The following is a 25,950-nucleotide window of genomic DNA, read 5'->3' on the forward strand; positions in this document are numbered from 1 at the left end:
GGGAGTCACTCGAAAATTTTCAGTAACAAGGTATGAATTTTTGTTTTACATCATTGAGAAGATCATGAAAAAATAAACGATTTATGTAGGAAAGTTTTCCCTGTAAGGCATTGTTTACGTGGTAGCCACGGGTTCATTGTGACATCCTGCTGTCAGATATAACTCGCAGTTAAATGCAGGGGTGGATCCAGGGGGGCGATCGAGGCAATCGCCCTCCCCCCAGAAGAGGAAAACTTATTTTATATATATATAAATAAAACATTCCAAAGTTTTGTGCCCTTAAAAAGTAGCAGTATGACAACCCACCGCCCTCCCCCCAAAAGTCGGTCCTGGATCCGCCCCTGGTTAAATAGTTATTTTGTAAACGGTGTCCAACACACACACACACACACAAAACTTTTTTTTTTTTTTACTGCAAAATTTTTAGCATGGTTCTTTCAGTGACTTATAAAAATACACTTTCCACTCAATTTTCGGATGGCCTCCCGGGTCCCCATGGTAGGGAGGTACCAACTACAGCGCTATATTCCATGCGCGCTTTGATATTTTCCACTTTCTGTTTCATGTTTTTATCTCCAGTCGTAATTATATTGTAGCCATTTCATAAACGAAACCACACACAAAATACTCTTTCCTACAAAAGTTGTTTGCCTTTTCATGATATTTTCAGTGATGAAATAAATAAATATATATATATATATATATATATATATATATATATATATATATAATCATGCTATGAACTCCATTGTGGCTATATAGTTAGCGTACCTAGGTGCCCATATGATTCGGATTCCACGTTAAGCTATAGGATCACGTCTCACATAGCCTCGGTGCTTAACTGAACGTCAAAAGCCAAATCAACCACTCACGCTATGTTGATCACATACCAAATCTATTATTTTTGTTGGAATCATTTACATGTCAATATTGTCTTCACATCCAATTTAGTTGTTTGTATAGAAGGGTAAAACCTCCGTTCTTACTGAAATGTAAGTGAAATGTTTTTCCGTGACCGTATTCCCAGGCAACGCCTTATGCAGTCGAAAAAGTATCAAGTATTCTAAAGGTGTGATCAATTCAGAATATAGTACTTTTGTTCCAGAGGTCTATGTCAATTAATGGCTGATCTGTTGACACTTAAAGGAAATAATTTAAACTTTGAATAATTATTCCCTCCCTAAAATTTTGATATATACGATGGTCCAAAAGTGTGGAAACACTCTAATAAGTGGAAAACTCTGCAGAATATAATCAAAGTAACACTAAGCAATATATATATATATATTGTGGGGCACAACAAAGAAAAGGTCATAATTTCGTAATGATTAATGCTAGAGCAAAAATAATCATGTCATTCAGTTTCTTCAGAGATTTCCTATTAAAGTAGTATATCACGTGTTATGGTTTCCATTTAAGTCCTTTTGCGTAAAATTCAAGATGGTATATATCGTTGTAATGTGTCCTTAAACATTTCCCCATCTTTATTCTTCACCTACAGTGATACTTTGCTTATAATTTGCATTTTTTTAAAGCACTTATTAGGGTGTTTAAACACTTTTGTATTATCCTGCATATTAATCTGATAGTCCTAGTACTTTACCAGGTTTTAAACTTACAAAGAATAAAAACTTCTTGTTATTACGGTCCATAACTTAACTATTTTTTAAGAGACAACTGTAACACATATTTTAGTTTTTCGAATTATTTTTAACACTCTTGAAACAAAATTGCTGACTAGCATTGGCAAATGCCAGAATGATATATGGAAATACTGATTTTTTTTTTTCTTTTTAATCTTCAAACCTCTTCTCTAGTTGGAAGACAGTGAATGTGTTCTGTATTTGTGCATCATCCTCTGCTTTATCACCAGTGTTCGCGTTTATCTTAAATATACCTCTTATAAGTACGTACAAAATCTTTATAGTGAGGTATTAAGCTGCAATCAAGCAGGTTCTGTTATTTCTTTACCTATTTCTACAATGTGTAATGTTTTTTTCAAATGACTTTAATTTTGTAACTTGACCCCAAGATCTACCGGATATATGAGCAGCGCTTACTGTGAAATACTAAATTCAGTGATAAAATTTTCTAGTATTAAAATATTTTTCTTCTTCTTTTTCTGTTTTTGTACTAATGTCATGTTATTAGTGAACGCAATTCAGAATTCTTTAAATTGTGTGAAGTGAGACATTGGTATAACAACATTTCCCGGAATATTTTAAACGCAAAAATCACACAATTTTTAGTTAGAGCAAGTTTCTAATTCTTGGACATGAGTAACGTCGTGGTAGATATATATATATATATATATATAAGTATGCAGTGTATTCTTCTTATTGAAAATTTTGATTAGGAAAAATAACTATTTTACATATCTCTGTGTTTTCGAAAAATAACCATACAGTGTGTCTCAAAAGTCCCTTGTCATAGTTTAACTCTGTTATTAGGAGAATTACAGCAAAATGTTAGAGAAGAAACCGACTCCAAATATAGTGTTTCCAATGTAAAGTGAAGGAATTTTTTAAATCGGACGAGCCGTTTGAGCTGTACACTCTTTATGCGCCCAATGCTGAATGAAAATGCAACATTGCCATTTACCTGGACCCTCAACATAAGTGAATGATGTTACTGTTTGAAATGGGTGCTGGCCATCAACACGCTAGCGTAAAAGACAATCACTTCATTCACTTATGTTGTGGGTCCAGGTAAATGGTAACGTTGCATTTTCATTTAACATTGGGCGCATAAAGGGTGTACAGCCCAAACGGCTCATCCGATTTTAAAAATTTCTTCACTTTAGATTGAAAACATTATATTTTGAGACGGTTTCCCCTCTTACATTTTGTTGTAACTACGATAATAATAGAGTCACCCTATGTCAGGGGACTTCTGAGACACCCTGTATATCAAAGAAAAGTTTTATACTTTTGTCTCATACGTCAATATATGTAATCTAATATAATGTTGTATATTGTCTGATAAGAAAACTTTCTGTAAATGAATTTAATAAATAAAACGTATTAATTTTCGGTATACTTAAAATATGCATGCAAGGACGTGGAGTACGCCATGAACATTGAATTAAGAATTGATATTCGTTGTTCTGAAGAGTTAGATAGAAGTGAAAGCTTAAATTGCACCGTCATATAACAATATTACTTCTTATTCAAGCATAATTTACATTTTCCGAAAAAAAAAAAAAAATCGTATATAAATTTCCGCCGTACATCAATAACAAAAATATACGACTTTCTGTTGTTAGAATGTATGTAGCTAAGAGGTGAATTATACTTGTTTTCTCATAGTGAGCTGCCGTATAAAAAATAGATTTTGTGAAATATAAAATGTGAGTTTTTGTACTTACAGTCATTTACTGTAATAAATTCTTTTTTTTTTAATTTTAATGTTAATTATCTAATGTTAAGAATGATTCAACTGGACTGTTGTAAGAGTAGTCATGAGACATCCTCGGGAATAGTAACACTTTCAATTATTCTGCCAAAATCACTTTTCAGATCTTCCAAAGCCGTTTTGCAGTTGGGATGCCTTCTTTGTATCCTGGAAGCATTAAATTATTTGGCGTGGTTATTTAGAGGTATCGTAAGTTGCTGTATTGCAAGTTAAGAACGTTATATCTGAGAGTTTTTAGTACTTCTCAGTTGTTTAATGTTCAAGTCACTGCATATTTATATCTAAAATTCATTTTGTATGTACAATGAACTTGAAAAAGAAAGTGAAAATCAATGTATTACTAATAGTAGTTATTTTCTTTTTCGTAGACAGTACTATGCCAACAGACTCTTCTGCGACTGATACTCCAAGACGCATATCAAATATTCGAAATTTTATCGGATATTGGCTCCTAGGGTTATGTAACAACTATGGTTACGTGGTTATGCTAAGTGCTGCTCACGACATATTGAGTGCGGATTTCAATGCTCAGGTAGGCTGTGTAAAATGTGTCTTCTGGTACCATAGGAATTAGGAAAACTAAGGTGGGAAGGGGGAATGAAAGCTTTCTGTATCAACTTTTCCAATCAAAACAGATCAACATACATGGTATTTTCTGCCAATAAATCGGAGGGCACAGTAGCTCAGTGATAGAACGCTTACCTGTGGTGTGTAGGGTCCCTGGTTCGACCTCGGCCAAGTAAGTTTGTGTTGGACAACATCGTGTCCGCGGGTTTTCTCGGGGTACTCCCTTTTCCTGTCACTTTCTCATTCCACCAATTCTTCCATCATCATTCACTTGCTTTAATCATCGTCTCCTTTACCCTAACAGGGCAGAATTGTGGGACGTTGAACTGAAATATTACATTTCACTTCGGCTAATAAATCTTCGCCTATCCTCAGGAAAAAGAAAGAAAGAAAAAAAAAACGCTGGTGTGATCACATTTATAAGATTATTTGTATCGACAATTGAAACGGACTGTCAAAACTATTTATGGACTATAAAGTGTGGCAAGTTCCGATAGTTTGTTGTCTGATATGATAGAAATCTGGTATTCAGCAACAAAAGTCTTATTAGTGCCTTAAATAACACTTGTTCTTAACAACTTTTATTGAAAATATAGAATATTTATAAAATTACCAGAAACTGTTGAATCACGTAAGTATATTAGGTTATTAATCCTATAGGAAGTAAGTTGACATACCTTATGATAGTATATAAAAAGTAGAAAATACGGGCCACCTCAGTAAACTTTCTTGCTCCAATTTCTTAACTAAATCATGTTATGAAGCAGTTATTACAGAAACATTTATTATTGAAATATGAACAGAATTACAAGGCGTTTTCGGAAAATTTCGTCCGGAGAAAGGCCACCTCCAAAAGTAATCTAACCTTTTTAGATTTTTTAATGAGAAATGACTTATGTAGGATGTTAAGATCATTAATGAGATATTTGTTTATGAAATGTCACCGAAATCCTTGAATCGTTTCTGAGAGAATCGTCCGAAAAGAAACTCACCACCCGAAAGTGAGCTAACTCTTGTAGATTGTTTCATAAGAAATGTCTTATCCTATATTGTAGCGTTCTTAATGGAAGATTTATTTATAAAGTATAAAGAAAATCGCCTGAGTCATTTTTGAGAAAATCATCCGGAAATAATGCCATCCTCACCCAGAGAGTAAACTACCTTTTGTAAATTTTCTCCAGACATAGTACTTATATCACAGTATAGGGTTCTTAATGAAATATTGATGTATGAAATATAAACAAAATCGCTAGACCCGCTTTCGAGAATATTGCAGCTTTTATTCTCACCCTTCAGTAAACTACTTTTAGTTTTTGCGGTAGGAAGAATATTCGAGAAGTTGTAATGTATTCAGAAACTAGCTATTTATAAAATATTATTATTATTATTATTATTATTATTATTATTATTATTATTATTATTTATTAGTGTTCCGTTACTCTGGTTATTATTTTTATTTTACGGCAGTGTATTTTTGGTTTATGAATTTAATTTCTTATTTGTCATCAACTGAAGCATGCTGGGAATTTGCTGGCCCGCCATGTAAACTTACCAGATACTTCAGTTGACGTAATTGCCTGGTGAGTGAACTTCCATGTTTTTAGTATGCTAAAGTTTTTCTATTTTTGTGAAATTATAATTGAGTCCTGATAGCAATATATTGCAGATAAGTTACTATATATAAAAGAGAATCTTACGAGTGTTGTATTTCATACATTTTCATATATAATAATTATTTTTTTTATTTTTTTTTTTTATTTTTTACTTGAGGCTGACGCCATTTTTGCTAAAAGGACTATTGTGTCCTCATGGTATGTCAAGGTAATAATGGACTCAGAAATATTGCATATACATGTAAGGGTTAACAAGTGTTGGACTAAATTGAAATAATTTCGTAGCTACGTTTATTTTCTTGTTAGTTATTTTTTTTATAAAAAATATATTTACTATTGTTAATTACCGACTTTTGACATTTCTAAAGCCAGCAGCATAACCCCCAACAGCATTTATAGAATATGTATATGTATTTCGTTTAGTACCAGAAACCAAATTCAACTATTCGGGAAGGTTTTCTACTCATCCAGCTGTGTGGCTGTTTTGCCTCTTCGGCCTTACAACGTGCTTTCTAATACATTTTGGATTTATTCAATTTGTCTTGGGTGGGTTGTGAGGATGGGGAGAGAAAATGGTTACAAAGTATACCTAGAGAATGTTACTAAAAACGTAAAGTTTAAAATGTGGTGCGAATATTTTGAACAATGTGGCCGCTAGGCAAGTGTACATACATCGCGACGAACGAACGAATATTCAAAAATAACTTTTTCAACATGTAGGGCCCATGAAGCATGTAAATCTGTTGAGATCTCGAATTCGATTTTTTTTTTTTTTTTCGATTACACACTTCCTTCTCTCCTATCGTCTCTGGAAAGTAAGAAACGCGAAGTTTCTTCCTCAAATTATTTTTGTTATGGCACGTTTTGGGCCCACTAATGTAACTTTTTCAACCTATCGACTAACAACGAACTCCAATAACTAGCTCTAGCACTTGACAATACATACACATGACATATATATAACTGACATATTGAGGCACTGTCGTTTGTTAGTTACTGGACTTTCGTTGTTAACTGAGAGGATAAAAAAAGGTTTCCTTGATGAATTCGAAACGTACAATGATATTAAATAATTTGTTGAGGATCATTTTTTTAAAATACTATCATTAAGTTATTCACAAAATGTAACCATGTGCAACACAGCAGTTTTGTTACTGTCTACACACGGTAAGATAAAAATCTGTACTTTTCAGTACTGTGATAAAACGGAGAAAATAATATGCTTCCGTCAATTTGTTATAGATACAAGTGTATCTTGATATCAAGACAAATTGCTGTGTATCTTTGAAGTTTATATATATATCGGGTGTTCTAAAAGTGGCGCTTATAAGAAAACAGAGAGAACATAACCACACACATTGAAAAGGGGTACACTATGAGCGTTTTCGGACTCCGTGTTGGATTGCCTTTTAGTGTGTATGATTATATTATCTTTCATTTCTGGTAAGAAATCCATTTGCCTGTGTTCGAAGTATATAATCTTTAGTGTGACAAGGTTCAGTGCCTATCTTTTTATTTTTTATTTATTTATTTACTAGCTGAAATGCCTGTTCTTCGTACAGGGAAACTATGTTTATAGGAGATAGGTGACTCGCTATAAATTCATTTGTGACTATTTAATAAGTTTCGTACTTTTATGTATGAAGTGCACGGTTATGCAAGAATGGAAAATTTGGTGAACGGAAATTCATTTAAAAAGAAAAGCTACAATAATGCTATTAAATTCGAATGAAGAAAATTGTAGTGAAAGGAAAGTCTGGTTTCTATTTAATGTTATTTTCATTTTATTTCGTACTTAACTAACTTGTTTTATTACAACAGGGCCTACTTGCTTATAAACCACATTTGTTATATAGTGGCTAGATTACATCCTCTTTTACGTTTGTGCATTCTGTTTAACGTTATTATTACCTAACACTCTTAAATTTCATTTAATACACTGCTCACTAAATTTTACCTTTAGCAATTTACTTTCATTTGCTACGTTTAAAAACATATCACTGGCATACAATTAACTGTCTGGCAATTTCACTTTTGCTTGATCCGATGTTATATTTTAAGTTTCCTTGGCATATATTTAATTTCCAGTTTATTGAGAGTAATTCATTTCCTGTAAACGTATTTTCCTTGTGCGAAGGATGCATTTTAGGTACTTTGTGATAATTCTGAAACCATCATTGTATTTTCAACGATGTCTGTAGACATTATATCTTCTTTTAAATAAACTTGTAAATAAATGTAATGACTCAGACTCCGGCCCATCGTTCCCTGTTAACTTTGTGGAAATAGTGTCGCTACTCTATATAAACTCGTCTTGTGTTCGTGCATGGCGATACTCTACCTGGAACAGGTAAATTTAAGGGGCGCCACAGAGATAATTGTGTTTACATATGGGAGGCAGCCTTTAGTAGAAGTAGTAGTACAAATAGTAATAGTAATAGTTGGTACGAGTAGTAATAGTGATAGCAGTAGTAATAGTAGAACAAATAGTAGTAGTAGTAGTTGGTAGTAGTAGTACAAACAGTAGTAGTAGTAGTAAGTAGTGCTAATAATAGTACAAATAGTAGTAGTAGTTCGGATTCGGTTAGGTTAGGTTAAGGTAGGTTCTGTTGTCTGGCTATCATCATCTAGACATAACCCCACCATTTTCCTTTCAAAACATTAAATAGGTTGAGAAGAACCTGAGCATAATGATAATGATACCTGTAAACTTTAAAAAAAATGACCCCGTATTCTTAATGTATATCTTCCTAGTGGTGCACATTCTAGAACATTTTTGAACCTATAGGAAAATAATATAACATGCTGGCATATTCTACAACAATTTCGAACACTCGGGAATTTTCTAGAACTTCCTGGATCATTCTAGAGCATCCTAAAAATTCTAGAACATTCTCGAACCTTTGGGAAACTTTTATAACAGTCTGTAACATTTTCCAAGATTGTTGATAATTCTAAAACAGTCTGGAATATTCGATCAATAATGATTTATGTAGAAAGAAAAGCAACATTGAAATTGAAAATAAAGAAATGCACGCATTGTCGTTAAAATTTAACCCATTTTTTTAGCACAGTAACACCGTTGCTAGGGCGTTTTCTCCGTCTAGGTCTCCTGCTGGTCCAAACCGAAACATTCTTCATGGGTGGGAGATACAGGGCTACAATACCATATAACTCTTATGGGGCTCTGGGTCTAGGTTTCAGAGCCTTTGTGACACGCACGGACAAACCACACTTACTTGTATTATATATATATATATATATATATATATATATATATATATTTATTTATTTATTTATTTATTTATTTATTTATTTATTTTTGCCTTTCAGGGTTCGGAATATGTATCTGCAAATGAAACAAGAAATACTAGCCATAGAGATTGCAATCAGATGTCAACTGGGGCCATTTTACTTGCTGATATTATACCATCACTCACTATCAAAACGATTGCTCCGTTTTTCCCATTTTATGTACAGTAAGTATTCGCAACTTTCTATTTTACTTCTGGTTGGTTCCCAGCTCGCACCAAGTTAACTTTGTGGTGGACAAACACCGTGTGTGTGGGTTTTCTCGGTGTTCGCCCGTTTCCTCCCACTTTCTTCATTCTACCATTTTATTAATTTCTCATCCTCACCATCTCCTTTAGCTTAGCCGGCATAACTGTGGGACGTAAAACTTAAATATTTCATTTCATTTAATTTCTATTTTACTTTTATTTATTTATTTATTTTTTTTCAATTTATTCAATTAGTTAAATTTCTGGAACTAAGTCAAAAGTAATAATTATTTTCAATTACTGTAACTTACTTTTTTCTTTTTATATACTTTTTTCTTGTTTTGTTCATTTTTAATATTTTGTTTATATAATTTTCTGTACAACAATTTTTCCCTGTATTCTTATCTACTAATCCACCCGGTAACATTTAATCTTTGTCCACTAAATACTTTTCACTTTCAATTTGAAATCAATATCAAGACGTAGATGGCAATATGGCTCCTGTCCTGATCGTCTTCTGCTACTTCTCTTTTCTTTAATATTAGCTTTCTGTTTCGTTCTGGGACGTTAAGGCAGGTATTTCATCCATTTCTTTCCTATGTGTTAAAGTGTCAGTATAACTGCTTATAGTTTATTTTTAGTTGTACCCTTGTTATAGTGTATCTATCTGGTATTTGACAAGTATATTGTGTTTATACCCTCATCTCGATGCGCGTATCCCCTCCATGTAGCGGACCATCATCGTCAGGGGTGGGGGTGGAGCTAAGAGGGCGCCTTAAATTTTCTATGTATGCGTCACCCTTCATCCGCATGTTCTTGCATACTCTCTCAGCCGAGAATACGGTTATGGGACTCGCAGGTAGTTTGTGGGAGTCTTGGGAAGTGGATAGTCCTTGGACGTGCACCTATCCCGGCCTGCTGTTGTGTGCGTCCAGTGTTTGTGTTGTTCGGTGTCCGGGTCTTTGAATATATATATATATAGTCGCGGACACCGATAAGCGACCCTTATCCATACCCTTCGTAAGAAACAGCCCCTTCCGCAAACATGACAACAAGTGGCCACAAAAGTGTTTTCTGCACGTGGTGAGGGACAAGGTTGTCACATTTTTTCTTGGAAATGTCTGGACACTACATGTTCTTTGTTCTAGAGAAAGCCATTGAGAAAATTAGTAGAAACGTATTGACTCGTGAATTGTGTAATAAAAGTGATCTAAAAAAAATGTTAAATGATCGAGTGCCAACAACATAATTCAAATAGGGGGAAAATACCAAAACTGAATATGAATCATTTATGAGTTTTTAAGAAGATATATACACTATTATATTTTTAAAAAATAAAAAAGATTATATCTAAAGTCTCTTACTCATCAATACCTTACTCAAGCTATTATAGATAGAAACATGGATTTGTACAGAATGGGTGATATCAATAAAACGGAGAAGTTACTCATTACGCCCAATTTTGAAGTAGTTACTCGCATTGGTATCAATAAAAAGAGAACTGAGCACTAGTCGTCTCGGCTGACCTCGGCCCGGCGTCGGGATGTGGCGCCCCCATCGCCCAGTTCTTCGGAACTGCAATCAGCCACTGGTCCTCCAGGTTGGGGGTTGTGCCGGGCCGATCACCCGGCATTTAAAACCTGCGATCGAGCATAGTTAAAAATATAAGCCTCGGATGTGGACTGCTCTTTTAGAAGACAACCTTGCAATGGACTGGTTTTGCTTTTGGATTTTCTTGGATGACGCTGGATCCGGGGCCGTGGGACGGAGGAGTGCAGCGCATGCGCACCCAGCAGGACCGGAAGGAGTGATGCCCTGAAAGGGAATGCTGGGAGTCTGCGGTGCGGGAATCTCCAATGAACCATTGGTTCCTCCCCTTACACGGTGGGACGTGGGTCCTCTCAAAAGTACCCATCAGTCGGCGGTGCAAGTGACTCTGCCTCCTTGTCATTTTGACTTGGTGTCACAGCTTAGCTTGCTGACAAGGGTCATGCAGGTAGGACCTGCCAGCCTCGTTGGCCGCTTCGAACCATGACGGGGAAGCTGAGAGGATTTTGGGCTTTCTATAGTTATGGCTACGCATCAACCACCCACCCAGGACAGAGAGAGAGAGGAAAAGCTTGGTCTTGCACCAAGATATTTAATTATTAAAGATAGATCAAGTGATACCGTTGGAGCATTAAGTAAATTGTCACCGTTCATCGTTCATCGTCAACTTCATCACATTGCCACAGGAACGTTTCCTCCTGGCCATATTCGCAAATTACGGAATGGGACGCTCCTTGTTCAAACGACCACAGAAAAACAGTCACAATTACTTCTAGCTAGTACGCAGTTAGGACCTGTTCCTATTCTGGTTGAGCCTCATCGACAACTAAACACTAGCAAAGGAGTCATCACTTGCTTCGATTTGAGAGAGTTACCAGAGGCGGAAATATGTGCCGAACTAAAGGATAGCCATGTGACAGACGTCCATCGCATTACTACGAAGAAAAATGGTACAATACAGCCCACGGATTCGTATGTCATTACTTTCGCTTTACCTGACCTTCCAACGCATTTGAACGTTGCTTACCACCGATTGAAGGTCCGCCCGTACATACCACTACCCTTACGGTGCTTTAACTGCCAACATTTTGGCCACTCAGCCCCTTCTTGCCATGCCTCTGCCATCTGTGGCAATTGTAGTTCTGCAGCTCATGGTCCGGCCCCATGTGCGGCCCCATCGAAGTGCACTAATTGTAAAGGTGACCACCCAGCTTGGTCACGTGACTGTCCTAATTTTATGGCTGAGAAGAAGATCCGTGAATTGATGGTAATCGAGAAGATCTCCGCCGCTGAGGCTAAACGAAGACTACAGCCAAAAGTCAACTTCGGCACCAGTTTCTCTTCCCTTCTAAAGACCAGCAGATCCCAAGGTACTCAAACAGTCAATTCTGCTACCCAAACTGACGTTGAGGTTCCCAGTGCGCCAGTCTCTTCCAAGGCGTCCAGTACCACTGCTTCTGTGAACCCAGGACTATCCCGCACGAAGCACCGATCATCATCCGCTTCGCAGCCTAAGCTTCCATTGACAGATCGTTCGCCTCCACGAATTGTTAAGCCCATTCCTGCTTCTCAGCCTCCTGCTGCTCCGGCAGCTGGCTCCATCTCGTCTGCTCCTACTCACTCCATAACTCAGTTTTTGAAGCAGTCAAACAGCCAGCCTCCTACCAAACCCCTCACTAAGAAGGAACGAAAAAAACAGCTCCAGGCTCAAGCTTCCAAAGCTGTCTCTCCCTCTTCCACTGCTTCTTCTACCAAGGCATCGAAGAAATCTTCACGCACCCAGTCTTCTAGCCCACCTGGGGCGAAGAAACAGAAGCATACGTCACGTAGTCCACCTAGTGATGACGAGTCTCTTATGGATGATATGGTGGAGGAGGAGCTCGATGATTTTACCCTTGTGGAAGGCCGTTAAAAAGGCAAGCGCAGTACCTCGCTTCTTGTTCTCGATGCTTGTTGAACATGTCTCTTCTTCAATGGAATCTAAATGGCTATTCCACTCACTACGAGGAATTTAAGCAGTTATTGACATTGTTTCATCCTACCATATTCTGTCTTCAGGAAACGCATTTTACCTCTACTAGCAACTCAGTTCTCTCTGGTTACACTGTATATCGTCATGATCAGCTTACTGCAGGTCATGCAGCAGGTGGTGTAGCAATTGGGGTCTCTGATGCTTACCATTCTGCTCTCATCCATGTGAATAGTGCTTTCCAGCTTATAGCTGTTCGTGTCTTCTTAAGACAACCTGTTACCTTTTGTTGTATCTACCTTACGCGTCATGACGTCTTTACTGCTGTCGATCTTGAACAGATTGCTCGACAGCTTCCATCCCCATTTCTGTTTGTGGGTGACTTTAACTCCTACCATGCACTGTGGGGCTCTCCTCGTACTGAGCCACGAGGTCAAGAGATTTCCATTTTCCTTGACAACACTAACTCATTGCTCCTCAATGATGGCAGTCCCACACATTTTACTACTGCTACTGGTACCTACTCTCATTTGGACCTCTCCATTTGCAGTCCTCAACTTGGTGCCCATCTTACTTGGCGCGTGCATGATGATCTCTGTGGCAGTGAACACTTTCCTATTCTTGTGCATGGTCTTCCGCTCATCCATTCTGCTCCGTTCACTGCCTACAATCTCCGTCGAGCAGACTGGGATCATTTTTCCGCCAGTTTTCATTTCACTTTAGACCCACGTTTTACTGTTGATGGTCGTTGTGAGGCCTTTCAGCAGAGTATCCTGGCAGCTGCACACGACTCTATTCCTATCTATGCTGGTTCCCGGTGTAAACGCACCGTTCCTTGGTGGTCAGAGGAGATTCGTGACGCTATTCTGGCCCGGCGTCGAGCACTCCGTACTTTTCATCGTGCTCCTACAGCTGATAATTTGGCTCAATTTCGACTTCGTGCTCGAGCCCGCTATCTGATTAAGCAGGCTAAGCGTCATAGCTGGCGCACTTATGTTTCTTCTCTTACTGCTGGCAGCTCCATGACAGCGGTCTGGTCGCAAATTCGTCGTCTACAGGGACATGTTTCCTCCGTTGCGGTTCCATCCCTTATTATCGATGGTGTAATGATCACTGATCAGGACAGAATTGCTGCTGCATTAGGTCGTCATTTTGCGGATGTATCCAGTTCTACTCACTACTCAGCTGGATTCCTCACTTATAAACAACGCACCGAACGTACGCCACTTCAGTTCCGCTCTGCAACCGCTGAAGCTTATAATCTGCCTCTTACTACTGCTGAACTTGCTGCTGTTTTGGATTCTACGAAGGACACGGCACCTGGTCCTGATGGCATCTGTTATGCTATGCTCCGGCACCTACCTGACGATGGCAAGCAACATCTTCTTGACCTGTACAATCGCATCTGGCTTGAAGACTCCTTCCCCGATGCCTGGCGTGAAGCATACATTATTCCTATTTTGAAGCCTGCTAAACCTGCCACATCCAGTGGAAGCTACCGCCCGATCGTCTTGACTAGCTGTCTGTGTAAACTTTTGGAGAAGATGATCAATACCCGCTTAGTCTGGTTTCTTTAACACCATGGCCTCATTTCCAATCTTCAGTGTGGCTTTCGGCGCTTCCGTTCCACTACTGATCATTTGGCGCATCTTGAAAGTGCTATTCAGGATGCATTTCGTCATCAAGAACATCTGATAGCCATCTTCTTTGACCTTGAAAAGGCCTATGACACCGCTTGGCGATATGGCATTTTGAGGCAACTCCATCTCTGGGGCTTACGTGGCCACTTGGCTCTCTTCATCCAGAATTTTCTCCAACAACGTTCTTTTCGAGTCAAGCTTGGAGCTACTCTCTCTGCTTCGTTTCCACAAGAGAATGGCGTTCCACAGGGTAGTGTGTTGAGTGTCACATTGTTTGCTATTGCAGTGAACAGTGTGATGTCGCAGCTCTCCCCTTCTGTTCATGGGCTGCTTTATGTGGATGACTTTACTATCTACTGTCGCTCACGTGATCTCCGTACAGTTACTCGCCAGTTGCAGTTAGCGCTCAACCGCCTTCACCGATGGTCTACCACTACTGGTTTCAGCTTTTCTTTCACCAAAACACACTGCGTACATTTTTGTCGCCTTCGTCACTGTGCCTATGATCCTGAGCTGTTCCTTGGCTGTTCTCGATTGTCCTATGTGGATCATGTTCGTTTTCTGGGCTTGGAGTTTGACCGACGACTTACCTGGGCTGTTCACGTTCGAGACCTGAAGTACCGCTGTCTCCGCTCCATGAACTTACTACGTCTGGTGTCCCATCTTTCGTGGGGTGCTGACCGTGTGGTGATGTTGCGTCTATATCGTAGCCTCATCCGCTCCCAATTGGATTATGGCTGTGTTGCATATGGTTCTGCTCGACCTTCCATCCTACGTCATCTGGATTCTGTACATCATCTTGGCCTTCGTTTGGCGCTTGGAGCTTTCCGAACTAGCCCTATTCCTAGTCTCTATGTCGAGGCTCATGAACCATCTCTTTCCCACCGTCGGGACTGCCTGCTCCTGCGCTATTACATCCATATCCGTGCCGTACCTGACCATCCTTCGGCCTTTGCCCTTGAGGCTGGTGCTCGCTATGACAGATATCAGGCACGACCTACTGCTACCCGGCCTTTTGGCATTCGTGCTATAGACCTTGGGGCTTCTCTTGGACTCGATGTCCCTTCCATCTATCCATTGGGCCTCCTGCCCATTCCTCCATGGACAGTTCTTCCACCAGTTGTCAGCTTTCATCTAACGCAATTTAAGAAGTCTGTTACCAGCAATCAACACTTTTGTCAGGAGTTCTTCTCTTTTCTGGATGCGTACCGTACCTACGCTGTCTTCTACACGGATGGTTCGAAGCAAGAAGATTCTGTTGGCTGTGCCTTCGTCACGGATGATCATAGCGCTGGCTTGAAGCTCCATCCTACTTCCACTGTGTTCACTGCTGAATTGGTTGCTATCCTGGAAACTCTGCATTATATTCGTCGACGCCATCTCCGACATGTTCTCCTGTGCTCTGACTCCAGCAGCGCTTTACATAGTCTCACAGATGTGTCAACTGTGCACCCTATAGTTCAGCAAATTCTACTCTCTTGCCATTCCTTACGACTAGCAGGTTGCGATGTCCAATTTTGTTGGGTGCCTGGCCATGCTGGTATTCCAGGGAACGAGCGTGCTGACCGTGTTGCCAAAGAAGCTGCCCTTACAGGACCTGAGTACCCGTCACCGCTTCCCAGCTTTGATATTCGCCCTGTAATCAACCGTCTTCTCCTTCAGCGCTGGCAGACAAACTGGGATGAGCACCTTCAGAATAAATTGCATGCTGTCAAGGCGCGACTTGGTGTTTGGGCCACGAGTTCTCGTCCTTCAAGACTGGAAGAACGACGATTGGCACGATTACGTATCGGGCACAGCCATCTGACCCATGGCTACCTGTTACGTCGTCAGAACCCGCCTTCCTGCACCCAGTGTGGTGCATTCCTGACCATCCGCCACCTTTTAGTGGAATGTGTTCCTCTTGCTCCTGAGCGAGCCCGCCTTGGCTTACCAGCTGATCTGTCTACCTTGCTTGGAGACGATGTCCAGATGATCCAGAAAGTTTTCACCTACTTGCAGCTTTTGCACGTCTTGAGTGATCTGTGAGTGCATTTCTCACATTTCTTTTAATTAATTTATTTCTGCTTTTATCTACCGTTTGTTTTTTCATGGTGGTTTTATGCTTGTCATAGCATTTCCTTGCTTTTATCTTCTTTACTGCACTGTCATATTCATTACTAATTATGGGCTGCCCCACGTGTGTGCACCTATTGCCGAGCTGCCCCGGCAGAGAAGATTAACATGCTGTTGTGTACTAACCCGTCCTTGTGTTTGTGTATCGAGTTTGCACATTTCTTGAATGCTATGACATTTTAATTCATAAATGACCGAACACCTTTTACTTACTCCAGACTTTGCTTTTACTTTATTATGTCTGTGATACTATGCTTTTTTGTTGTCGGGTACTTCATTTTACTGTCAGAGAAGGGTGCAAAAGACCTCGATGTCGACGCGCCCATATAAACCCTTTCAATCAATCAATCAATCGGCTGACCTCGGAGAAGCCCCGCCCTTTTGAAGTAACCACACCTCTATTCTCGAGCCGAGTAACTACTACGCATTTGATATCAATAAAAATCAAAGACTCCTCTAGTGATGCTAGTAACTTCTCCAAATTTGTGGAGCAAGCTAAATAGGTGACTCCGTGCGAAATATGGCAGAGTATATGATTGTTTTACTACGTAGAAAAACTTATAAACTGCATGGAAATGTTGGAAATGGAGATTACAAAAAGCATTATAAGTTTATGAAAGAAAATGTAGTGATTAGCACAACATTTTTTAAGGAGAATCAACCGAAATTCGGGGTGATGGACTACGTAATGATGAAAAGATGCGGGTTTTCTTCAAGGGCGCCGATCCTGTGGGAGCCCGGGCTCCTCAAAGCTCATGTGGGCCCCCCTATTGTATTTATGAATATACAATATTTGGCATAATTAGAGTGCAATTTGTCTTAAAATCCTTATATATATGCCTTCTGCATCTGAATGCCCTCCCCCCCAAATTTACAGAGAAATCGGTGCCCTTGGTTTTCTTGCGTTACGTGAGTGATCCGGGATTCCAGGTCGGAGTGTCAGGGGATTCTGGTGTGGCTCAAAGTACTGTCTATGACTATCTGAAAATGGATTGTTTCCGGAACTGTGCGTAATATACAAACAGCAAAGGCAGAGTGGCAAGAACAATATACATTTCCGGGTGCTATCGGAGCACTTGACTATACACAAGTGGCATTAAAGAAACCTAGTATTTTGGAGAGTAATACGTTAATAGGAAGAGCTATTTCGTGGCTAAGCGGTTAGCGTACATGCCTTTGGCATAGGAGACCCGCGTTAGATTCCCGGCAGGAGCTCATGTAGTTTGGATTCCACGTTAATCAGTGGGTTCTATCTCATATAGGCACGCTACTGAAAAGGACGTTAAACTAATAATCAACTCAACTCAACGTTGATAGAAAGGGTGTATACATGAAAATGTATTTTGTTTATGTCAAGGCGAAAGGGGACACGTATGGTGTGGAAAACGCAATCAGATGGACGTGATTTATGACGTGGGTGGCTGGACTTTTTTAAAAAGAAAACAAAGGAGCCAAGTGTCTGATTTCGTTCTTAAAGCCAAACAATCTACAAAGATCTTGGGCAACACGTGATATGCGCTTGTCGTGTTAATCTTGATATTGCTGGATTCCAATCAACATCCATCAGCGCAAATAGGTTCATTCCCATGGTTTCAGTATTACTTTCTTCTTTCCCGTTTTTTTTTTTTTTAAATTTTTACTTCTTTTTTATTTTTGTTTTATTCTCGCTAGAATATTAAAGATTCTCTTTTGAATTTGTCTCTCAGTCGTAAATGTATTTGATATTTCGTTGCATTTCACTGTAATTACCTTCAAAGTTTCGGCTTTCCTTCGTTTACTTTCTAGTAGCTGTGACTTTGAAAGTACCACTGGAAACTTTTACAATATCCACAAATGAACTTTGATTGAAGCTATCGTTGCTACTTGCCCGTTTCATGGCTTTTATGATACTACGCCATAGGTTAAAAACAACGAAATGACTGCGCGATGAATGGGAGAAATGAGTAATCACTTCTTTTATTGATACGACTCAGTGCTACGTGCAGAGGAAGCGCGAGTAAACGTTCATAAATCTGGAGCAGACTAGACCTGAGTAGTGGCTTGTTTTATTGATACGAAATTGAGGGAGGAGATTACTCCAGGTGTAGTTACTCCGATTCTCGAGCAGGACTTCTCAGGAGTAGTTACTTATTTTTATTGATATCACCCAATATTCCTTTGTCAAAAAGCTAGGGCTAATAAAAGATTTTTTAAAAAATATATGTCCTATAGGAGAGTGAAAGAGAGTTCAGTTTTTTTTTTTTTTTTTTTTTCTAAGAATAGAATATGTCATAAATCCTCGAAGTTCAGAAGATGGAACTAGGGGATAAATTCTTCATTAAAATTAACCGAAAACATGTTTCAAAGATTTCGAAAACTTCGCTCCTATAGGAGAAAAAGAGGGAGTTTGTATTAATATTCAAATTTCCGATTATTTGTTCAGGAAATACCAAATGTGAAGATTCGCTTAAGAAGGCGTAAAATTCAGCACATGCACTTCTAATTAAAAATTAGAGACCGCGATCTTCGGATTTAAAAAAAAAAAATCCGTTCCTGAGAGGGGAAATGTGGTCAATTTCTATAATATTATAATTTTAGTTTTATAAAAGAAATATCCTCAGGTAATTAGAAACAAACATTAGTGCAAAATGTCAGCAAAATTGCAAATTTGATTAGCACTCGGTTGATAAATCTGTCAGTACCGAAACTTAAAATAAAATTGAAAACTAGCTGTTGAGAATGACATCTGTAAATACTTTACTTTTGTATTGAAATCAATGTAATTCAATTGAGTGCAAATATCTTACATGAAAACGTATCCTAAGGTTAGTGACGTGGGCTGTGTCTATGGTTTCATCATTGAAGCCAATAAACTGGTGATATTGAATAAATATTGTTTGGAATTATTTTATATTATTCCGATATGTGATCTCCTTTGATTAAAGTAAGGCACTGGTTTTGGGACGCGAAAAAACGATTTAACTCAGCCTTGACTAGTGTTGTTCACGAGACGAGACGTCTTGTTAAGGTTGAAGAAGTATCGTCTTGTCTCTATTCTCAAATAATTCTTTATCCTCCCTTTCGAAAATTTTCTCTTTTTTTAAGTAATTTTATATCCTTGACTTTTGAAAGTAATGTACGTCCTTTTTTGGCACTTAGTAATAAAAAAATTAAATGCTTTATGGGGATAAGTGTTGAATAATTAGCATTAATTAAAAGGATACATATCGCCCGGATTTCTTAACCAATGTTCATATCGAAACCAGACCCTAGCTAGGGGTTGAGCCTCCTTCGACCACCTTCAGCTCCCTGAAACTTTCATGATTTGCTTCACTTCCAAGTACATGATTCTTCTATTTGTTACTTAGACTTCTCTGGCCAGAAGGACCAGGTTGCTTATCATCTGGTACCGCCGAAAGAAATTAGACATTTCCAATCAGCGAGAAAATACGTAGACACCACCAGCATACTACAATCTCTTCGAACAAAATGTAGAATGAAAGTAGAGAACTCAAACTTACGAACTGACAACGTGGAGTTGGAGGCGGCGTTGGAGGAAAGCAGAGATGCTTAGAACAATTGATCTTCAAGAGTTACCGGGCTCATGGATTTTAGACTAAATTAAGGGATTCTGTTTAGGAAACCCGTCAACAACTTTTGAACCGTATCTGTTACCTAGGCATAAAAACTGTGGAGAGCACCATCATCCATAGTTTCCTCAACTAAGTTCAGTTTTACCTTGTCAACCCTTGTTGACTTGTGAATCTATCTCAAACGATCACATTGCTCCCAAAAATTAGCGGTTGGAACACAAATTTTATGCTCATTTCCACTCAAACCCTTCCTCTGGCTTCGATGTGTATATACGATTAGAAGAAAGAAGTACGGTGCAAGCTGAAAGCACTAAATATAGCTACTAAGCTTTCAAGCCTCAAACGGTTCGTCAGCGGAGAACAGAAGAAAAGAAAATATAACAGTAAGAAGGGGAGTTGGGTTGTATGGCATTGGGAGCCATTTGGAATATTTTTTGGACAGACAGTGCTCAAGGCTGTACCTATCTATCTCTAGTATTGTTTTCCTTTCTTGTGTATTCTAGTGGCTAGCGCGCATGCTTTTGATGTATAGGATTCTTCCTTCGATTTACAGTAGAAGAGTATTGAACTCATTACAGTGTTCGGATACGACCTTAATTTACGTCTCATATAGCCTCGGTACTGAAAATAGACCGCTCCAACCAACCAAAGCTTTTCATCTTTTCTCTTTGTATTCCGTTACAGAGCGTTTAATGCTTTAGAATTGAATATCTATATTTAGTGCCTTAATGTTTTTGTATTTAAAACCATCATGTAAGTATACTTTCCTCTAGTACTATGGAGTATTATATTCCTACACAGTGATGAAGTGCAAATGTGGATTTGAAATTTTGTTTTAAATTGTGTTAGTCTGTTTTTCTTGTTGTTTATTTACTTTTATCTTAAGAATAAAATAGTGAAACTGGAATAAGTGTAAATGCTTTCGATATACATTCCTCGCAACCTTGGATAGATTAGGCATTTTTAGAAAAGTAAAATGATGTGACCATGAAACAAATTTGTTCATATTTTAACAAACTTGTATTAGAATACGTTGTTTGAAAGGAGATATGAGTACAATGGTTTTTATTTATTTATTTTATTTTATTTTATTTTTTTAAAGAAAAGTTCCTGCCTAAAAGCAAGTTTTACACTACTGCTAGATTATTACTAAGATTAATGCTTGTTTTAAAAAATCTTTCTATATACTGCATTTATTGATGTGAAACTTCTTATAGTAATCTATATATTAAAATGTTAGGTTTATATGTTTGTCTCCAAAGAAAAGTTTATATGTTTGTCTCCAATCCTTTCGACAATGAGATCTCGAAAACCATAAGTGCTAGAAACGTGACGTTTTCACTGGTCAATTCCAAATTTTGTGTAGATTGTCCAGTCCATTGAATACTTTTTTAAAGGCCTTTATTTCTCTATTACGTTTTTAGGAGTACAGTGGAAATGTTGAAATTTTTGAAAAAAGTAAAGCATCATATCCTGTTAGTTATATATACCAACACTACATATTTGTATATATGAGTTGCATATCACTCAGGCGTTTTTTCATGGACAATGAGAAACGAAGGATAACCATTTCTCCAGTCTAAGGTGAATCTTTATTGTTTGGAATGTTTTACCCAATGAACACCATATATCACTGACATTATAATTAATTACGTGTGTAATGTATTTGCTTATTACATACTGCATGCAAGAAGAAATAAAACACTGATCATACATTAATTAGAAACTCCAACCGGAAGTAGGCTCAAATTTTGCAAATGATGCGAGGTATTGAAAAAATAATCGAAAAAATCTCCCCTTTATGATACCCCTTGCCGATTTTTATCAAGATGTCCTTCACTTGTGTGTGTAAAGGGACATGAACAGATGTTGTGAGGAATGACAGAGATTCATGCTCATATGTGAATGATGCGCTGGGTAGAGAGCGCAGGTTCAGCTAGTATTTAATTAAAAAGAGTCTAAGTTTTGAAATAATGGATGTATTTTTGTAATTAGTAAATGGCTGCTGTAAAGTCTGGAATGAAGAACTGATTAGTAGTTCATTAGCGCCACACGAAACATGCTCCACATATTCGGCAGTTTTCTTAGTACAATGTCTCAAACGTTCCACTATGCTTGTGTTAATCCTTTTCATCTTATGAAGATGCAAGACAGCCATTACATTAGTGATCATTACCCCAGTACGATCCATAATTCAGACTTATTTTTAGCATACGCCTCACGCTTAAAATTTACCAATATATTATTTCACATTTCTTGCATCCGCGTGGTATAAATCAGGGGACCGTGGTGCCATTCTGTAGAACACCTTCTCCCAACGTAAAATCTGGAAACTATACTGCTGTTGGTTCCAGATTTCTATACCCAAACTATATATGAACACTTTTTGTATGTTTTAATTTCGACCAATAGAATGTGTTTTTACATTTTTAATACCCTTATGCGAATGAGAAGTACAATTGTCTTTAACAGCTTGCCAATATTCCGTGAATTCCATGTAGATTACGAAAATACAGTATTTGTGACATTGTACTGTCTGTAAACAGTAATGTGCTTTATCTTGATATTTTTAGCAATATTAATGTGATATATGTATATATATTTCCTTTTTAGTGTGAGAGTGCTAATTATAGTTCTTCTTGGAGCAGCAGGATTTATACTAGTTGCTTTATCATCTGCTCAGTGGGTCGCAATATTTGGAGTTGTGTGTACCTCATTGAGTTCTGGTTTGGGAGAAGGCACATTTCTTTCATATTCAGCATTTTTCGAAAGGTAATATGGATTGTTAAAGGTAAATACTTACGCATAGTCGTAGCAAACTAACGAAGTTAACGAGAAATTTAAAAGGAGATTAATATATTTATACACTCATGTCATTATTCCATGCAAAATCTGTTGTGATTCATATTAGAGGGATAAAATTGAAAATATGCAAAGATTCGAATTTTGCTTGTTGTACTATGTGCGTATGAAAGTTTGACGGTTAACTCTTAGGCACATATAGAGGCTGGATTTTTTTTTAAGTTTAAAAGAAAATATTCGAAACAAACAAACAAATGAGTACTGAAGGTTACGTAACTCATACCACCAGGATGTTCACCGATGGATAGAAGCAGGGCTACAGGGGTGGCATATTAAAAACGCAACATTGCTGCATGGTGTGCGGAAAAATGAGGCTTTTCACGAGAGACAAATTTAAGGGAGATCTATACTGAAACATATATCTGTCTGTTTGTACCACAATTTTCTCTTTACGACTTACAAGCCCTGGAAGGAGTTGAGTCTATTGCTTATTGACTGCCGGCGTAAAACTATAATGCTTCGTCTTTTGTCAGTTACGAGTTTTTGCTTACACATAACTGAATGCGAACAAATACGGGAAGGGGCGCAAAATTTTCTTAGTTGCAGAGGGCGGCAAAAACATTAAATGCGGCATTGGATATAAGTACTTACGTTATTTCATATGCACTAGGTACCAGAAATCTCAGAACAGGATAATTATATGAAGATTTCAATCGCACGTGAAGTACGCGCAGATTGCACAGAATTTCAGTTGAAAAACCTTTGTGAAAGAGAACTGTGTGTGTGTGTGTGTGTACACAGACCTTCAGAGAAGGTGGAAGGACACTATTCATTATGATATTCACGAGAAAGGTAATAACAATCCTGATTGGATTGGGATCTCACAACATAGGATTCATTTGACTGTTTGTTTTCTGCCTGCTTTTTACCCTCCCTGTCTGATTAAGCGCTTAATGGAAGATCTTATAGTGTATCTTTTTTAGTTTATGTGATTATGCTTTTACTATTTTATGGTTATTCTTACATACATATTTAGTACTGAAGGCGCTATCACTATATCCACAAATCAGTATATTCGTACAGCATTTTGTACTCTGCTTGTTTTTTTTTTTTTTTTTTTTTTTTTTTAATTATTCTCTTTCGATTTTCGAATGTCTTAGCAATCGTGAGTTTCAGATGATCTCTCTTGAGCTTATTATTTATTTATTTCGGTATTCTAATCTTACCAGAGTATTTCTTTTGAAATATTATGTATGTATATTGTTCGTTGCTTGTATTATACCCCTATATTGGGATAGTAAGGCTTTTAGTCGTATTAAAAAAAAAAAAAATGTTTACTAGACAGTACTTTGCATTAGATAGTTTACATTTTGTTTGTCATTTGATTTTGTGTTTGCTTTTTTAAGCGACGGTATTAACGTTACTTCTTTAATCAATTTCAGTGCCAATGTTATCTCAACATGGTCCTCTGGTACTGGTGGAGCAGGCATAGTCGGTGCTTTGTCATATGCTTGGATGACTGGCGCAGGAATTACGCCTAGAAACACGTTGTTACTTATGTTGACCGTGGAGGGTATTATGGCAATCACGTAAGTATAATAATCCACGCAACTGTTGTGCTTTATTCAATTAATTAAGCCTTTATCATTTTAGATTGATTTGTTCCCGTAAGTTCATTCTTATGTGCGGCGTTTCGATGACGTCTTTTCTCAGGATCGACAAGTAATAATATCTAATAGATTCTGAACAAAACACACATTATCCATTGGATATAGTAGCTTGAACCACTGCTTTTCCAGTATTGGCTGATGCGGGAAGAAGAGAGACGAGAAAAAAAATCTTTATTAATTGCTTTAAGGAAATGAATTGAGGTTTCTTTTAATGAAATGAGTTGTGAGTGAATATAAGGAACATCGTTTGTAACTCGAAAACTTTAAACAGAAAAATTAGGATTTCATATGTAGAAAATAGTGCGAGGTTTTTCGTCAGGACAAACTGTTACAGAAAGGGTAGATATACTCTAGGAAGTATCAATCGGAAACCTCCACCTTATGATTATGAGGTGTTTGGCGAACTTTGCTTTAATAGATGGTCTATAGATCCTAAATTGACTATTATTTAGAAAGAAAGGTCTCGAAACTTTCCTGATATTAATATAACTACGAATCACTAATTAATTTAAAGTATACTAAATATGTAAAGGTATTTTAAGATATTTCAACTACGAGGTGAAATGCTTAAAATGGAACATTAGTCTAATGTATTTAAACAGCCCGATCAGAAAAAGGAAATTTTTGCCTGTACCTAATCTGTGTTAAAGAAAATACTAGCATATATTATCCGCTTCGCTGGGTTGAAATGAAAATTTAAATGCAAAACTATATTTCATGTGTTTAGTACCCATGAAATATGCTGTTTTCGTTTTTATTGGCATCGATTTAAACAGTATCGGAAAGATCATTGATCATCTCGGCGACCCCGAAAAGCATGGATTCGACACTAATATTGGTCATTTATATATATATATATATATATATATATATATATATATATATATATATATATATATATATATATATAATTTCTCTCATGTTGCGGGCCATGGCATCGAAAATGTCACCGTTCATCTCAGCGACCCCAAAAAATGTGGATTCAGCACAAATATCGGTTATTTTCGATCATTTTTAAATCTCTTCCTCCCACAAGTTGCGGGGTTGAATTTGAATTTAAACGCGATCGAAAGTATCACTGTTCATCTAAGCGACCCAGAAAACTATAAATTTAACACTAATAGTAGCCATTTTTGATCATTATATATCCCCCTCCCCCAAGAGGCGGGGCTGATTTTGGATTTAAACCGGATCGGAAATGTCATTGTTCATCTCAATGATTCCGAAAACTATTGAAAACTTATATTTGTCATTTTCGATTATTATTATATATAGCTCTCCCTCCCCCTCCTTCGTGCTGCGGCACACGGCATCAGAATTGTCACTATTAATCTCAGCTACTACTAAAACTATGGATTGGATACTAATATTAGTGATTTTCGATCATTTTTTAATGTTTATCCCCCTCCGTTATATCCTCCCCCTATCCAACTATCAGGGTTGAACTTAGATTGAAACCGCATCAGAAGTGTTGCTGTTTCTCTCATGGTCCCGAAAACTATGGATTCAACACTAATATCGGTCATTTTGGATCATTTTA

At 37.7% G+C, this 25,950-nt stretch overlaps 1 protein-coding gene across 9 annotated transcripts in view; it reads left to right on the plus strand.

Annotated features, from left to right (window-relative positions):
* The window catches only part of Cln3 (CLN3 lysosomal/endosomal transmembrane protein, battenin), a 224,188-nt gene that overhangs the window by 180,720 nt on the left and 17,518 nt on the right, over positions 1-25,950 (plus strand). For all 9 annotated transcript variants that reach the window (XM_081762191.1, XM_081762184.1, XM_081762189.1 and 6 more), the window contains 4 exons: positions 3,783-3,946; positions 8,928-9,073; positions 22,552-22,710; positions 24,183-24,329. In XM_081762191.1, the coding sequence (XP_081618317.1) occupies positions 3,791-3,946; positions 8,928-9,073; positions 22,552-22,710; positions 24,183-24,329 (608 nt within the window). In that variant the 5' untranslated portion in view covers positions 3,783-3,790. The remainder of the gene's footprint in view (positions 1-3,782; positions 3,947-8,927; positions 9,074-22,551; positions 22,711-24,182; positions 24,330-25,950) is intronic.

This window comes from Thermobia domestica, chromosome 6 (assembly GCF_964235325.1).
Source record: "Thermobia domestica chromosome 6, izTheDome1.hap1.1, whole genome shotgun sequence".
Lineage (NCBI taxonomy): Eukaryota > Metazoa > Arthropoda > Insecta > Zygentoma > Lepismatidae > Thermobia > Thermobia domestica.